Genomic DNA, 16,506 nt, shown 5'->3' with positions numbered 1-16,506 from the left:
TTGAGCCCAGGCTGCTTTGGAACTTTCTGTGTAGCAGAGAATGACCTTCTTCATCTGTCTGATCCTCCTGTCTCTACCTCTCAAGTGCTGAGATTACAGACATATCATCTTGCCTTGTCTAGGTAGTGCTTGGGGAGGAACACAGGGCTTTGCCATACTATAGAAGCACTCTACCAACTAAACTAAACAATGAAACAACCGGAAAAAAGCTTTCCTTCAGTGAACATAAATAAATTTGACAACATGGAGGGAATTTATTGGAAAAGGTGAAATCAATCCAAGAAAGCTGGCTTCTGCCACAGTGCTCTGAGAGGCATCCATCCCCATCAGTTCTCTTTCTTAGAGTTAAGGATCCTGAAGCCAACGTTCCCCTAGAGAAGTCCCAGCCCTTCTGATGTCATTCCCTGTACTGGGGTGAGCCCTATCTCCTCACCCTCAGCATCCACGCCTGTGTGGAACTTCAAAGGTGACCTTGTTTCAATGTCAGAGCTCTGCAGAGGGGATCCAGTCAAGACGAGGCCGTACTGGAGTGGGAGGTGTCCTCAGCAAAAGAGGCGAGCTATGGATACACCTCCCATCCTCTGAGGCCTGTGTACCTGCCGCTCCACTGCTGGCCACCACAGAGCCAGCCTAGCCCTGTGTGACAGGATGGTCACCACAGGCAGCCTCGTCCCTGCTGCAGGGTACCCTCTCTCACTGGTGTGTCCAGCTGCTGACGTTCAGGCATCAAGTGTATGAGGATACCTGGCCCGAGAGCCTGATGAGCAAAAAGGCTCAGACCCAGCATGTCTGCAGGATGGCAAGGCTGAGCACCCTGACCCCTAGGGCCCTACCCAGCCCCCAGCTGGATTCACAGATACGCTGATCCTGGCAGAGAAAGCGCAGAAAAGAAAACACAGCCTCCGACTGAGATGCCACACCCCGGGCTGATGTAGCAAGACTGCAGCACAACCCTGATTCCTGGGCTCCTACCTTTCCTGTTGCCAGCAGCTCAGGCCCATGGTGAAGTAGAGGTAGATGAGTGTGCCCATTTGATAACATGTGTATGAGTGTGTGTGTTGTGGACATTCATGTATATGTGTATGTGTCAGGAGCCATTTTCCCAAAAAGTATGCCGGGCGGTGGTGGCGCACGCCTTTAATCCCAGCACTCGGGAGGCAGAGGCAGGCGGATCTCTGTGAGTTCGAGACCAGCCTGGTCTACAAGAGCTAGTTCCAGGACAGGCTCCAAAGCCACAGAGAAACCCTGTCTCGAAAAACCAAAAAAAAAAAAAAAAAAAAAAAAAAAAAAAAAAAAAAGTATTGTCCTGGGGATGTTTGTGGAGAGCCCCACACCCCAACTGTATTGAGAACTGTTTGTTGGCGGAGCCCGCCCCACACCCAACTATCTTGAGAGCTATCTGTTAGCGGAACCCACCCCACATTCCAACTATCTAGAGAATTGTTTGTGGTTGGAATCACAAAAGGAACGATTCCGCTTGCATAGAGAACACTAGGTGTGTTAACTTGTGACCAAGTGTCGACTCGTGACCATTGCTGCAAGATCCCTTCCTGCCCTCGCCATGCCCCTGCCCCCATCCCAAGCCAAATTCCTCATTCAAGGGCTATATAAGTCACAACCATTTCGCTAATAGAGTGAGGCTTTGACAAGAGAATTTTGCTTGGCCTCGTTCCTCTTTCCCGCCCATGTCTTTTTCAGATAGCCTCTCTTCGGGACCCTAGAATAACTGACCCGCTAGGCGGATTACAGTCGCTAGGCGGGTTACATGTATGTGTATATGAGTACATATCTTTTCATGAGGGTGTGTGTGTGAATGCGTGAGTCAGCAGGTTAGTCTGCATTCCTTTGTCTATTGTGTTGTGCGGTGAACATATACAGAGGCAGTGGGTACATTTGTTCATTGAATATGAGCTTGTACATGTGTAGGAGGGTATACACCCATGTGAATGTGGATGTGAGTGTGTGTATGTAAACATGCATGTGTATGAGCCAGAGTACAGAAGATACATAAGACCCTCAATTCTCAGCTTCCTTGAAATGCCCATGGTCCTCAGATCCTGAGACCTCTGTTTCTGTCTGTCAACCTTTGACACCTCCAAGAAAAAGCCTCTCTTTGCACCCAGGACATGAGACCCAGAGTGGTTTTGAGGAGGGTGTGGTATTTTGAATGTATTTGGCCCCCATAAATTCCTAGGGAGGGGCCTTGAAGGAGGAAGTGGGGTCTTGTGTGCTGGAGGAGGCTGGATGACATCCACTGTTACTCCAGACCTTTATTATTTATTTATTTTTATTTTATTTTATTTTTTGAGACAGGGTTTCTCTGTGTAGCCCTGGCTGTCCTGGAACTCACTCTGTAGACCAGGCTGACCTCCTCTGCCTCCTGAGTGCTGGGGTTAAAGGTGTGCGTCACCACCGCCCGGCCCACTTTATTTTCTGAACACTCGTTCTTCTTTCCAAGGTTTTGCTCTCTTCACCCCCACAGCTTAGCACCTCTTCCTAGTGCAGCAGCCTAGTGGCCTTACCTGGGCATCAACCTCAGGGACCTGGGTCTGCCAGGCGACTCTCATCTCCAGGGGCGCCAGTCCCTCCCAACTCCTGACTCTTTGATTCCACAGAGAGTCATTCCAGAAGAGAAGGTTTCAAAGGCCTCACCTCCTTCACCGGGTCCTGTCTCCCTCCTCAATCCTTTTCCATTCATCTTACCCTCAGTCCTTCCCCCCTCCTACACAACTGTGCCACGGAAAATGAAGGAATGCCCATCACCTTACCCCAGCACTCGAAACCCAGGTTGGGCCAGGTGCTCTCTCCATGGTTAGGCCACATACCTGGGGCCCTCTGCAGAGTCGGGAGTGACCCGGATGCCTCAAAGAACAATTTCAGATAGGAGCACATCTGGGAAACTGTAAAGTTCCTAGCTGTGTTCCAGCTTCTTCTGCAGGTTGAGGGGTTCACATAGTTCCCACACGCGGTCTGCTTGGAGCCCCTGTTGAGGCCGTGGCCTCGGCAGATCTCCCCATTTATACCTGTTTCCTTCTGTTCATGAGGAGTCTTGCTGTACCATAAGGCTCCCTTCCATGCCTCAAGGGCAGCACAAAGCCTGGCCCTCGTTCTGGATTCTCTCAGTTTCAGGGGCCCTCAAACAGGTACTTCTCTCTCTCTGGAGGTCAACACTGGAGCTCTGGGAGCCCTGGACCTTGGCCCATGGCACTGGCAGCTCTACATGTGCCCCAGCCTGGCACACGTGGCAGGAAGATGCTACTGCTCAGATGGTGTAGGTGGTTCCTGCCGCCTGGCACTGGTGACGATGAGATTGCTGGGGGCTGGGGCTGCTGATTGAAGGCGGGGGAGGGAGAGGAGGAGCGTGGCGGGAGAGATGACAGGTGGGAAGCGGATGGAGGACTTGGAAACAAAGCAAATTTGCAGTCGCCAGGAAATACATCCCAGCCACAGGTAGTCTGTGGAGGAGAGTCGGCTGCCTCCCAACTGGCACCTCAAGGGGCAGGCGGGGCACCTCTCACAGCTGCCTTGCGAAGCTGACAGCTGCGCTGCTGCGCCATGTGTAAGGAGCCGGTCCCCAAGAGCACCCACGCCAAGCTGGTGTCAGCTGCGGGAACCCACATATGTGGCACTTGGATATTTTTGTCCTGTAAGGCCTGGCATTCGCGGCTTTCATGGGGAAGGCATTCTGGCAGGACTGAGGTCTCAGCATGCCCATGCCAGGGTCTCCAACCCACACAGCCCCCTGCCCACCGCATGGCCCTGTGGGTCCACTTTGTTGCTCACACCTCAGAGGAGGCCGATGTGCTGTATGTACCGGAGTAAATGCAGAGTCAGGCCCTCAGTGGGTTCCTGGAATATGCCCGGAACCTTCTTCAAGCCCAGGCAACTGGGCTATGTAGAGGAACATAGATAAAGTGGACAGAGTGGATGTGTGGAGGAATTGTAGACATGGACTGAGGCTGGGTGAGAGAGGTCTTTACAGGGACAGTGGACCATTTAGATAAAATATGGACTTGGACGGAAGGCCCATGAAGATGAGTTATGAGCACGGACAGAAGGCCTTGTGGGGTAGGCATGGATACAGACAAAGGAGCTAAAAAAATGGGAATGTTCAGAGCAAGCAGCATGTCATGCTGTGTACTTCCGACTGACTGGCTTTAAAGCCCAGGTTCTGATTAGTTAGTTCAGTCTGCTGAAGCAACTCACAGAACTGCAGGGAATGTCTACTGGTTTATTTCAAGGGGAGTCAGGATAAGAAGGCCAGCTATACAAGAGGGATAGGGGAGAGGCTGTCAGGGTCCCCCGTGTAGGAGCTCCGGACCCTACAGTTTGGGTATGCTGACCCTCAGGGTGTTCAGTTGCCCACAGCCTCTCTTGGGTTTTTTTGTTTGTTTGTTTTTTGTTTTTTGTTTTGTTTTTCGAGACAGGGTTTCTCTGTGGTTTTGGAGCCTGTCCTGGAACTAGCTCTTGTAGACCAGGCTCACAGAGATCCACCTGCCTCTGCCTCCCAAGTGCTGGGATTAAAGGCGTGTGCCACCACCGCCTGGCTCTCTTGGGCTTTTATACAGACATCATAGTCTGAGCATGACAGAAGCTTGGACATGTGTGGAGGTGCACCTGGGTAGAGGGGGGCTAATCTCTGTGGCCAGACGGAGATAGTCAGCAAGGTTTGTCTAGCTGGATGCTTCTTGGGGACTTGAGCTTCCGTGACCTGCTCAAGGAAGAGGAATTCTAATCTCTGATTTCTGTGATTTGGTAAAGAGGTGGCTCTGAGTCAGGGACCATAGACACACCCAAAATATAGACATCTATCCAAGCTCCCATTGCTCAGCGGAAGGTAATGTGTTCACAGCTTGTGAAAGTTCCCCTCATGAGCAAACTCCTGCCAGTCAGATCTGTGTTGTGCTTCAGTCAAGTGAGAAGGTGTGACCCAGGCGCCCCCAGCAGCTTTTGCTCATTAAGTTGGAGGTGCAAAGGACTAAGGGGGAGGGGCTGAGTCCCCTTCCAAGATGCTCCAGCTATGAGACATTCTTTCCTGGGGAGGGCAGGTAAATGTACGCAGGGGACAGCAGGTGTCTGAGGCACGTGCTATGGGACATGGCTGAGGGCTGGTATCTGACCTCTGCTGAAGAATGTACAGAGTCATCTTGGCCACCTGAAACCAAGGTGAAAAAAAGAGGCTGCATCTTGAGTTGAGCTGAAACTATCACGTGGGATGGCTCAGCCACCTCTTCAGGGGCAGGTGGGAATTGGCTTCCTGCCCAAGGCTGCAGGTGCTGCTGTCTGGCTCCTTCCGTTTACCCTGCATCTGTTGATAGCTTCCTGCCCCGAACCACCGCGGGGAGCCAGGGGTGGAGATGCCAGGAGTGATGGGAGTTCACACTTCCAGCAGCAGCCAGAGCTCGGGTCCCTTGGGGGCTGGCGGCTGTAACATTTCCAACTCTTTCATTTGCTAGGTTAAAGTGACCACTCGCTCCCCTTTGCCAGGCCTTGTCTCTGCTGGTTCTTTCAAATTTCTCTCATGAGACTCCTGTTCTGTCTCTTCCACTTTCCCTTCCCGAAACCTCAAATCCTGTCTGCTGGTCTCTGCAGCAGCCCCATCTAATCTCTTTGCCCTCTGCTTTCCACCTCAGCCTTTGGTCCAGATAGTCCCTTGTTTCCAGCCCTCGGAGGAGAGTCATGCTCGGCCCGGCTCTTCCTAGCCCCCAGGCCTTGGGGAGCTCTCTGTTGGAGAACCTTGGTCTTGTGGGACCTTTGTACTCAGCTCTGGTGACAGTAATAGGGGTTGCTTTGGAGTCGTCCTCACGTGGCCATCCCTGCTCTCTGCATCTGTTTTTTTCGACCGTGTTAGCTTACATCGCTCATGTTAGCAGCTATCTGGCTAACCTCAAATGTCTGGTCATTCCTGACGGCTTGTGGTATGGTCACTGAAATGCTAATTAGAAGCTCAGGGTGGCATGGAGAGTGACCATGGAGACTCCCAAACCACCACCATCCTTGCCAGTGCCACTGTCCCTTTCAAACAAACAATGGGTCTCTTATTATTTTTGTTTAAGTATAAGTGTGTGTGTGCATGCACACATGCAAGTGTGTGCATGCGTGCATCCACAAAAACAGGATCTCTCTGGAGCTAAAGTTACAGGCAGTTGTGAAATGCCTGGTATACATGCTTGGAATCAAACCTAGATCTTTTGGGAGAGGAATACAAGCCCTTAACTGTTGAGCCATCTCTCCATCCCTTCCATCTCTTTTCTTTCACTTTTGAGACAATCTTATGTAGCCCAAGCTGGCTTCAAACTCTCTTTATAACCTTGAATTTCTTCTTCTTCTTCTTTTTTTTTTTTTTTTTTTTTTTTTTTTTTTTTTTTTGGTTTTTCGAGACAGGGTTTCTCTGTGGTTTTGGAGCCTGTCCTGGAACTAGCTCTTGTAGACCAGGCTGGACTTGAACTCACAGAGATCGCCTGCCTCTGCCTCCCGAGTGCTGGGATCTAATCCCACTCCCAAATGCTGGGATTATAGGTATGCAGCACCACGTCTGGTTTATGCAGTGCTGGGGATCAGATCCAGGGTGTTATGCTAACAATTGGGCCACTCCTACCCCAAATCCAAATTCTTGACAGTCGCCACAGCCCAGGGGTTGCAGAAGCTGAGTCGCATCTCCAGGTCATGTCTATGCCTATGCTTTGGAAGCAGACATTTAAACACAGAAGCCCTGGGGCCTAGGGTGTAAATTCCAGTGTTAGACACTGTGGTTGATGCCGATGCTCTGTCCCTTCCTCTCTGTGATCTCATTTACCAAAGAGGGAAAGAAAAGGAAACAGTGTTCATTAGAAACAATGTAACTTCAGAAGCCACCTGGATTGTGTATATGGCTATTGTAAAGACAGTGAGTGTTCCCCTCTGAAGCCCACATCCATACTGGGGTCTATACCATCCTTGTCCTAAACCAGTTCCCCCACCAGGTAGTCTGTCTCAAGGTCTATGCTTAAAACTATGCTAAAACCACGTCTTAAGACTCCAACTTTGCTTCACACTGACATCCTGAAGCCCAGGGTCAAGAATCCCCACTTTACTGACGTGGAGGTCTGGGAAGCTGCTCCGGCTACTGCAGGTGGTGGAACTGTGTCTCTAGCCTTGCTGCCACTGAGGAATGGACTTAGTGTTTAGCTTTCAATGTTTCCTTTACTGTACCCTAAAGCTGGCTGTAGTGGCACAGACCTGTGATCCCAATACTCAGGAGGCTGAGGCAGGGGAATTACCAGGAATATGATGGCAGCCTATGCTATAGAGAAGAAAAGACCCTGCCACAGTCCCTGAGTTCCTGTGAGAAGGGGTTCTCACACATTGTGTCACACGGGTTGAAAATCACCTTTAGCACACAGACTCTCAGATGCAAGCCAAGGGGCCCTTCTTCAGGGACCAAGGGAACCCATTTATATTCTGGCCACAGCTCTATAGTGCCTCTTGCCATGGCGACCATGGTGCCTATTAAAATGAAAATTGGGGGCTGAGGAAATGGCTCAGAGTTGTCGGGGTGCATGTGTGAAGCCCCAGGCTTTATCCTCAGCGCTGCATAAGCCAGGTGTGGTGAGGTAAGCCTATCATTAGTCAGCACTCAAAGGGTAGAGGTAGGACATCCTGGATACATAGTAAATTCAAAGCCAGTTTGGGTTACATGAGACCCTCTCTAAAAAAAAGTTAAAGCTGACCCAATGCAAGCAACATAGAACTTTTATATCATGACAAAGGATCCTGAGGTCTGGAGACAGCCGTCAAGCACCTAAAAGTCGCTCTTTGGCAATCCTGCACAGTCTGTGAATAAGCCGGAACGCTCGAGTCCGGAACCCATTATCCAGGCTATGTACACAGGGACAGCTTAGATAGACGGACACATTTCGCCTGCGGACATTTTTAGGTGTAGGACTCTTTCCGGCCTGATCCACCCCTCAGATTCTCAGACCGGTGCCCCACCCCCAGTGACCCCCATCTGACCGCCGGTGAGCGCGTTGCAGGGAACAAGAAAAAGGGTGTCGAGGTGAGCTGGAGCTGATCAGGGGTTAGTGGGAGCTGTTGGGCAGCTGTCTGTCGTCGCGCGCGAGAAACTTCTGCTGAATGTTAAACTAAACTCAGGCCCATCTCCCAGAGCTGAAGCCGTAGCGGAGCATCTCTCTGATTTGTTTGCGTGGAGCACCGCGTGGGATGCAAGTTCAGGCCTGGCTCTGAAAGGCCGATGGGTTCCGAAAGCAGATTGTGGCGGCGTGAGCAGGGCAAATGTGCCTGCAAGCAAGGGCTGCTGGACTTGGAAGCGGGACCGGGAATTTCACTAAAAGAAGTTGTTTTGATTTTCGTCCTGGCAGGGAACTTGTTTGTGGCAACCACTAAGACTTGTGGGAGGCTCCAGATGTTGCTGCGGGAGTGCGGGTGAATCTGTGCTTTCCCTCGAGGAGTAACTGTGAAAACGTGAATGTCCTAAGTGTTTTCCCCAAGGCCAACGTGATTGTTGTGAAACAGGGCTCCCTGTTGTTCTTGGACTTGAGATAGATGGATTCATTTTCTAAATGTAGGGACACAGTCTTAGGTATCCAAGCTGGCCTTGAACTTACTATTTAGCCGAGTAACCTTGAACTTCTGAACCTCCTGCCTCCACTATGACCATTTTAGGTGGTGCTGGGGAACAAGGCAAGCAGTTCCTAATATCCTCCCAGCTCCTAGATGTCTTTTTAAAATGGTAGTTTATAATGTAGAGTGGATATGGGTTTTAACATCTTTTATTTTTGTGTGAATGCTACTTTAAAATATAGTTTTGACAGTTCCTAACCCACAGGTATCACGTGCATTCTTTGGTATCCCTGGACCTGAAGGGGTCAGAGGGCCATGCACAGTCAAATGCTCTCAATAGACAGACTTTGTTTTATTCTGAAGAACTGGCTCTGATCGGATGAGCTAGTAGTTAGCTCAGCACTGACAGATGTATAGCGCTTGGGCCAGGCTCACGCCTGAAGACCAGAGCAGCTTTGGAGGCCGGAGCTGGTCCCATTTCCATGTATGGGAGAGCGAGGCACTGCCTCAGAGGGGATGTGGTAGAACATACAAGAGTTGAAGATGGCTCAACGGTGCCATCCCAGCCTGTGCACAGCTGTCCAGACAGGATTCGGGTTGCCCTTAACTCTGCCCTCCTCCCTGACTTACCACACCGGGGTCAGTGTATCCTCATGGCGGTCACCGTTCTTCCTGGTGTGGGCGTCTCCATGGGAACTGTAACTAAGTCTGTTCCAATAGGAGTCCAACTTGACCCCTCCTGATGCTCAGTGTCTGTACTGTACATGATAGGAATGCCACCAACCTTCAGGGCTCAGGACTCTGTCCCAGAGGGCAGTGCTGTTTTCTTCAGCTGTGCTGTAAGTAGGGTCCAGGCAGAGGTCCTGCAGTTGCATCACCAACTCTGCCTGCTCTGAATCTTGTGGCCATGCCACCGTATTGCTTATGCCTGGTTAGCCGTGTTGACCCAGACCTACCACCTCGAAGGGTATGGTGGTGTCAAAAGTAGGGTACATGGAGATTAGTGGAGACCAGCACCCTACTGAGCATGCATATGAGTGTCTGTGAGTATGTCCTTAGACTTTTTCTGAGGACCATTGATTGGTTTCAGTTTAACCAATCACCACTCGAGTGAGCATCTTTTTGCATCCCTAAGGTCATAGTGTTAATGCAACATGGGGAAAAAAGGGTTTCAGCTATGTGTGCTACTGCTGAGAAGGCTGCTCTCTCATGACCCAAACTCGTGGCCTCCCTAGGACTAGAGGAGTTTATCAGGACTGCTCTCCCAGGGCCTTGTATATTGTTCCCGTGTGCCATAGTCTCTCAGGGCAATTCTTAATCAGGAACCTAGCTTCCTGATGCTGACACGTTCCCACATCTGGGTTTTGGGTAGGAACTACTTCCCGAAGGCTCAGCTCTCCTTCAGGAGAGTTGTGCCGTTTTGGAGGCTGTGGTGAAGCACTTGTTGGATGCTCACACAACAGGTCTTCTGTTTGAATTTCTCTGTTTTCTGTTCCCTTGTGCAGAGACAGTAGATGAATCCCAACTGTCTTGTCCTTCCCATTCATCCCCAGCATCCTGAGTCTTCTCATACTCTAACCCCCAGGAACCTGGCCACAAGTCTGTAATTCTGAAATCCCACACAGCAGGTCTTCTCTTTGAGTTTCTGTTGTTTTTTGGCATCTCTGACTATAAAGCAAATGGAGGAGAAAGTGTTGGAGTAAGAATGAAAGCACCCTAATTTACGCTCCCTGGCTTCTGGAAGCCCACGTGGCTGACGCGTTCTTGGCTTCTCTTGCCTAGCCCTGCTGCTTCCTTGAATTTGTCAGTTTCTTTGTAGAAGTAGAAACCCAGGGTGTGACAGACCAGGACCTCTGAGCCCCTGTGGAGCAGCGCTGAGCATTGCTGTGGTACTTCACTGCCGTATGTAGACCTCGTGTGGTCTCCAGGAGTCAGTGTGTTAGGGAATGGACATTGTGCATAGAGCCTGCAAGCAGCCATGAGCTAAACTTCTGCACAGAGGAGTGAGGTGGCGCTTTCCTGCTGTCTTGACCAGAGTGCCTGGCTCGAGGAGAAGCCAGCCAACCCCAGCAAGGGGGCAGGGAAACTTAGTCAAACCCAAAGATCTTGAGCGCTGGACGAAATTTAGTTCTAGGAAGATTTAGTGACATAGAATTTGTCCTAGGATAGTTCAGGGCTCCCAGCTTTCACCCCAAAGAATGCCAGCTGTTGTGTCTGTGGGGGAAGGTTAGACACATGGCCTGGGATGGGGCAGAGGTCCCCTCAGCCAGTGTCTTTATTGACCTATAGCACTGAGTGATGTCTAACACCCCAGTACTTGGTGCCTCTGTAACAACAGGTTAGCAGTTACTTTCAGTTCCACAGAACCTCTGCACGGAGCCACTCCCTCTAGCTCAGAGTCCTCCAAAGCAGGTGTGGCCTTCAGCTCAGCAGAACCTCTGCTCCGAGCCACTCCCTCTGGCTCAGAGTCCTCCAAAGCAGGTGTGGCCTCTTGTCTCACAGCAGTGGTTGGGGGAGACTGCTCTAGTGAAAGCCACCAGTGATTGCGGGGTAGGTGTGGCAGCCGGGGGGCCTGAGTGGAGAGTGGTGTGTTCTAACTGCTGGGGGCCAGATGGACTGGGGGTGGGGGCTGTCTTCTCACTGCGAGAGGCCTGGGCAGGGGCAACGTGTGACGTGAGGGTTATAAAGCAGAGGAATTTATGTTGCTCACTGGCACTGGGAAGCAGATCCAGAATATTGGGTGGCCTCTGGACCCCCTAGATGCCATATGCAGAGCCAGTGTGGAGGGTGATGGCCCCTCTGTTGTTCTGGAGTGGACTTCAGGGTCCACAGAGCTGATATCCAGTGGAGGAGCGTTCCAGTAGGACTAAGCAGTGGCATCCCCTCCCTCTCCCTGAGCACTCTTCCTCCGCTGTTGCAGCTATAATTTAGGAGTTGTGTTTGAGAAGACAGATTGAAGAGTTATCTTTCAGCCTTTAGGGGGAGGAAAAGAAACAAACTGGTGCTCCCTAGCCTGGTGACCTTGCCTGCCTGATGCCCTTCTGGGTCGCAGTTCCTGAACGGCTATCATTTGGGACTCCTGAGAGAAGCAGCTCTGTGTCCTCCCTGAGCAGGCTGTGTCTCAGACGTGTCCTGGGAGCGGCAAGGGTGTGTGCCAGACTTTTTCTTTTGGGCTGCCAACCAGCTCTCAAATCGTGACTGGAGACTCCTTAGATTAATACTTGGTCTTATCTTAGCCCTTCTTTAGTTCCTCTTCTTCTGCATTTTACCTCGGGAGTTTTTACCTTTCCTTTCTACCTCCCTCCCTCTCTCCTCCCCGCCTCTTTTCTTTCCTGCTTCTTGTGTACAGCTGCTTGGTTTCTGGCCGTGTGCGTATCCCTCTCTTTCTCTGTTACTTTCTTCTCTCTCCAGCCTAGATTTCTCCTACTACTTATTCTCTGCCTGCCAGCCACACCTGTCCCTCTCCTGCCTAGTTATTGGCTGTTCACCTTTTTTTTCGGGGGGTTGGGGGGTGGTTTGGTTTGGTTTTTTGAAACAGGGTTTCTCTGTGTTGTTTTGGAGCCTGTCCTGGAACTAGCTCTTGTAGACCTGGTTGACCTTGAACTCACAGAGATCTGCCTGCCTCTGCCTCCTGAGTGTTGGGATTAAAGGTGTGCACCACCACTACCCAGCTCGGTCAGCTTTTTATTAGACCAATCAGGTGCCTTAGGCAGACAAGGTGAAACAGCAACACATCTTTACATAATTAAACAAGTGCAGCAGAAACAAACGTAACACACCTTTACACAGTTAAAGTGATATTTCTCAGCATAAGCAAGTGTAACACACCTTTACACAGTTAAAGTGATATTTCTCAGCATAAGCAAGTGTAACACACCTTTACACAGTTAAAGTGATATTTCTCAGCATAAGCAAGTGTAACACACCTTTACACAGTTAAGTATTCCACAAGGATAACTTTTGAATCCCTGTGATGCCTGCTTCTACTGACTAGTGATTTTCCAGGCTCAGAATTCCAAAATCTATTATTCAGGATTTACCTTAAGTGTATGTATATTTGGGTTTCCTAACTTAAAAATGTTTGAGAATTTTGCATGTTTTTGAAATTTGTTTTTGTTTTTTTTTGCTGAAATCTTTAAAGAAGCTGATTAAAAAGCTTTATACTAGACACTTTCTAAAGATGTTTGATTGAAAGTGTTAGCCTCTCTACTTAGGGATGCTATGTTAAGAGTGTCTGCAGCACAAGGCGTTGGTGGCGCACATGTTTAATCCCAGCACTTGGGAGGCAGAGGCAGGTGGATCTCAGTAAGCTCAAGGCCAGCCTGGTCTACAAATGAGTTCAGGACGGTCAGGAATGTTACACAGAGAAACCCTGTCTCGAAAAACAAAACAAAAAACAGTATCTGCAGTCTTTTGGGGTGTTTGGAGAGTGTATTTTAAACCTCGCTGGGAGCAAGACTTGGTGAACCAGGCACACACTCACACATTGCACTCTCATCCTCCCAGCCCGGCCAGTGGTGTGTTGGTGCGATGCCACCCCACTCGACACTGCCCTTCAGGCGTCTCATCTGGTCCTTGGCCTCCAGTCGGCTGGTTCCCAGAAGACACAGTGGACATAGCCTCCTGCATACAGCTCCAGAAGCCCGCACAGATGGGATTGCCCCTGTGTTCATCCGAGCCCTGGCCTTTGGGGACAGGATTGCCCTTATTGACAAACATGGCCGTCACACCTACAGGGAGCTTTATGACCGCAGCCTTTGCCTGGCCCAGGAGATCTGCAGGCTTCGGGGTTGTAAGGTTGGGAACCTCCAGGAGGAGAGGGTTTCCTTCCTGTGCTCCAATGACGTCTCCTATGTTGTAGCTCAGTGGGCCTCCTGGATGAGTGGCGGCATTGCTGTCCCGCTCTACTGGAAGCACCCTGCGGCCCAGCTGGAGTATTTCATCCAAGACTCCAGGAGCTCTGTGGTCGTGGTGGGCCAGGAGTACTTGGAGCGCCTAAGTCCAGTGGCCCAGAGGCTGGGAGTTCCTCTTCTGCCTCTCACGCCTGCCATCTACCGTGGAGCAGTGGAGCAGCCCCTAGAGCAGCCGGTTCAAGAGAGGGAATGGCGTGACCGGGGTGCTATGATCTTCTACACCAGTGGGACCACGGGGAGGCCCAAGGGTGCACTGAGCACCCACCGTAACTTAGCAGCTGTGGTGAGTGTTGGGTGTGCTCCAGAGGCCTCTGTTTCCTCCCCTCTCCCTCTCCCAGCCTCACTTACATCATCACTGAGTAGGGTCCTGCTGTGCTTCGCTGAACGACAAGACTGTATAGTCGGGCTGTGATTAGGTTGAGAGTTGTAAGAGCAGCTTCTGTGTCGACTCCTGCTTTGTGCGTTACCTTTGAATTCAGCCACTCCCAGAACCACCTTGGCAAAACTCACCAGTCCCTCACTGTGTCTGACTTACTCAGCTCACGTTCTAAAAACCATGTGTATGTTCAGTGAAGTCTCTTGTACAATAGGAACAGTAAAGTAACATGAAAGCTAACACACAGAGGAAGACAGCAAGTGAGCCCCCAGGTCCCTTGGTGCATGGCATGTGGTTCCAGCCACCAGGCACAGGTGTGATAGGGCCTGTGCAGCATCCTTCCTGGAGGGGACACTCGGCTTAGAGGCCATCTCCTTCCCTAGTAAAGACACGGACTGTGATGAAGCCAGTATCCTCACACTGATGGTCCAGGGCGCACGAAGTAGTCTTGCCCACATGACTTCTCAGTGAGAGGTGAGAATATGCCTGGGAATCTGCCTTGTGTCTCCTGTCACAGCTGAGCGGGTGACCGTGGTGCAGGGACCACAGATGGCTCAGCACAGGTAAGCAGCCATGCTAGCCTGCGGGTTCAGACTTGAACTCTGCTGTAGTCTGTCCTTTGCGGGGACCATGCTGTGGGCAGCAGTGCCAAAATCCCGCCTCTGCCTCCCACAGTGTTTGCAGAGCCTGTTCCTGGGCTTTCTAAGGTCTCTGCAGTCCCCAGTTTATGTGTTTCTGCTCCCCTTTTCCCAATAAGTGGGAGAACCCAGTTACTTTCCTTCTTCAGGAGCAAAGAACATCTTTATTCTCCCTTCGCTTTCCCAGGATCCCCTGGACCACTTGTCTGCCAGTCATGCCCACACTTCCTCAATCCCTGTTCTTAGGCAGTGCTGTTTCCCACAGGTGACTGGGCTGGTCAACGCGTGGGCGTGGACAAAGAATGACGTGATCCTTCATGTCCTCCCGCTGCACCATGTCCACGGTGTGGTCAACAAGCTGCTCTGTCCACTCTGGGTAGGAGCCACCTGTGTGATGCTGCCCGAGTTCAGTGCTCAGCAGGTAAGGTAGGACCCAGGGTCTCGGTGACGCAGTTAATTTCTGTGTGCGCTGTGATCAGCAAGCTGGCGGGTTAAAGCAGGGTATATTTATTCTGCTAGGTACCTAGTGTACTGGAGGGCAGTGTCTAGAATGAGTCTGGTAGAGCCAAAAGCAAGGTTCCATCTGAAGGTTCCATGGAGGTCTCTGCATCTTGCTTTTTTTATGGCTTCTAGAAGCACCTGCTCGGCTTGTGGCTGCATCCTCCCCATTCAATGCAGCCAACTCGAGCTGTCATCTCTCTTTCACATCCTCTAATTATGTGCATGTAAATCAGGATCATTTCCCTGTGGCTAGACCCACAGCTTGATCCCCTCTCCAATCTCGGGGAGCAGGACATGAGGAGCAGCCTGTCCTCTGCCACATCTCTGGTTCCCACAGAGGATCCCTGCTGGGGACCCAAGGAGTCACTGGCGTCCCTCCTCCTGCAGCAGTCGCTATTGGTCCTGTGCAGGGGAGATGACAGTGGGGCCAGCATCACTGAGCTGTGTGGCATCACTGTGTAGGGCAGTGTCTCCAGAGCAGCAGCTCAAGGCTGCGTTAGAGCAGGCTGAGCTCACACCATCACTCCCACTTGGAACTGGAAGGAGCAGGTCTCACACCTTCGTTCTTTCTCTGACTCTCTTGGGACCTTTGCCTGTCAAGGTGAGACACCAGAACCTCTGCTCAGTCACTGCAAGGTGAAGATTGTTAGGAACTGGAGGGTTCTGTAAGGAATTGCCTTTTTGACAATCTGGAATTTTTAATTTATGAGCCAGACTCTGCCCTTGCCTGTGATGACAACGTGGTACTGTTCACTCCTGTCCTGCATGCCTCATACTGATCGTATTGAAATAAAAATGTAACTGGTGAGAAATTTAAGTGCTTTTATACAAAATATTACTAGAAATTTATTATGGGGTAAAATGCAAAGTTCACACAAAGCTTTCTGGATAGGACAACAGCCCACCTCCTGCCTGTATTGAGCACTGTCCAGATTCTGAAGGCTGCCTCATGAGGCCACAGCGTCCGTCATTAGGAGAGACCTGCGGTGTAGGCAGGAGGCAGCGTGTGACTGGCAGCTGTGCTGTCCTCTGCTGAGTGCTGTGCCTTGTCTCCCTCTAGGTTTGGGAAAAGTTCTTGAGCACAGAAACTCCACGGATTAATGTATTTATGGCAGTGCCCACGATCTACAGCAAACTGCTGGACTACTACGACAAGCACTTCACACAGCCCCACGTACAGGACTTCGTGCGTGCGGTTTGTAAAGAAAAGATTAGGTGAGTGGACAGAGCCCATTGGCGGTCAGCAGGCAGCCTCACGCTTAGTGTCTGATGGCTCTGTGTGTCTGGTGGTATACGTCTGTGTTCTGTCCTCTGCTGGGTCCCCGCCTCAGTCATCTACGCCCACGTGTCTCTCTCCCCCCCAGTCATCTACGCCCACGTGTCTCTCTCCCCCCCAGTCATCTACGCCCACGTGTCTCTCTCCCCCCCAGTCATCTACGCCCACGTGTCTGTCCCCCCCCAGTCATCTACGCCCACGTGTCTGTCCCCCCCCAGTCATCTACGCCCACGTGTCTGTCTA

At 51.1% G+C, this 16,506-nt stretch overlaps 1 protein-coding gene across 6 annotated transcripts in view; it reads left to right on the top strand.

The window, feature by feature from the left end:
• Positions 1–7,929: 7,929 nt before the first annotated feature.
• Acsf3 (acyl-CoA synthetase family member 3) overlaps positions 7,930–16,506 on the top strand; it is a 58,128-nt gene continuing 49,551 nt past the window's right edge. For 4 of the 6 annotated variants that reach the window (XR_009055736.1, XR_009055737.1, XM_057753797.1 and 1 more), the window contains exons 1-4: positions 7,930–8,035; positions 13,066–13,755; positions 14,752–14,907; positions 16,048–16,202. Coding sequence is in view for 4 of the 6 variants with exons in the window: in XM_057753797.1 (XP_057609780.1) it covers positions 13,090–13,755; positions 14,752–14,907; positions 16,048–16,202 (977 nt within the window). In the remaining 2 variants the exon portion in view is untranslated. The remainder of the gene's footprint in view (positions 8,036–13,065; positions 13,756–14,751; positions 14,908–16,047; positions 16,203–16,506) is intronic. The other 2 variants (XM_057753796.1, XM_057753799.1) reach the window with 2 other exon arrangements.

The sequence above is a fragment of the Chionomys nivalis genome, chromosome 21 (genome assembly GCF_950005125.1).
Source record: "Chionomys nivalis chromosome 21, mChiNiv1.1, whole genome shotgun sequence".
NCBI lineage: Eukaryota > Metazoa > Chordata > Mammalia > Rodentia > Cricetidae > Chionomys > Chionomys nivalis.
This window is presented reverse-complemented; position numbering and strand designations above follow the sequence as displayed.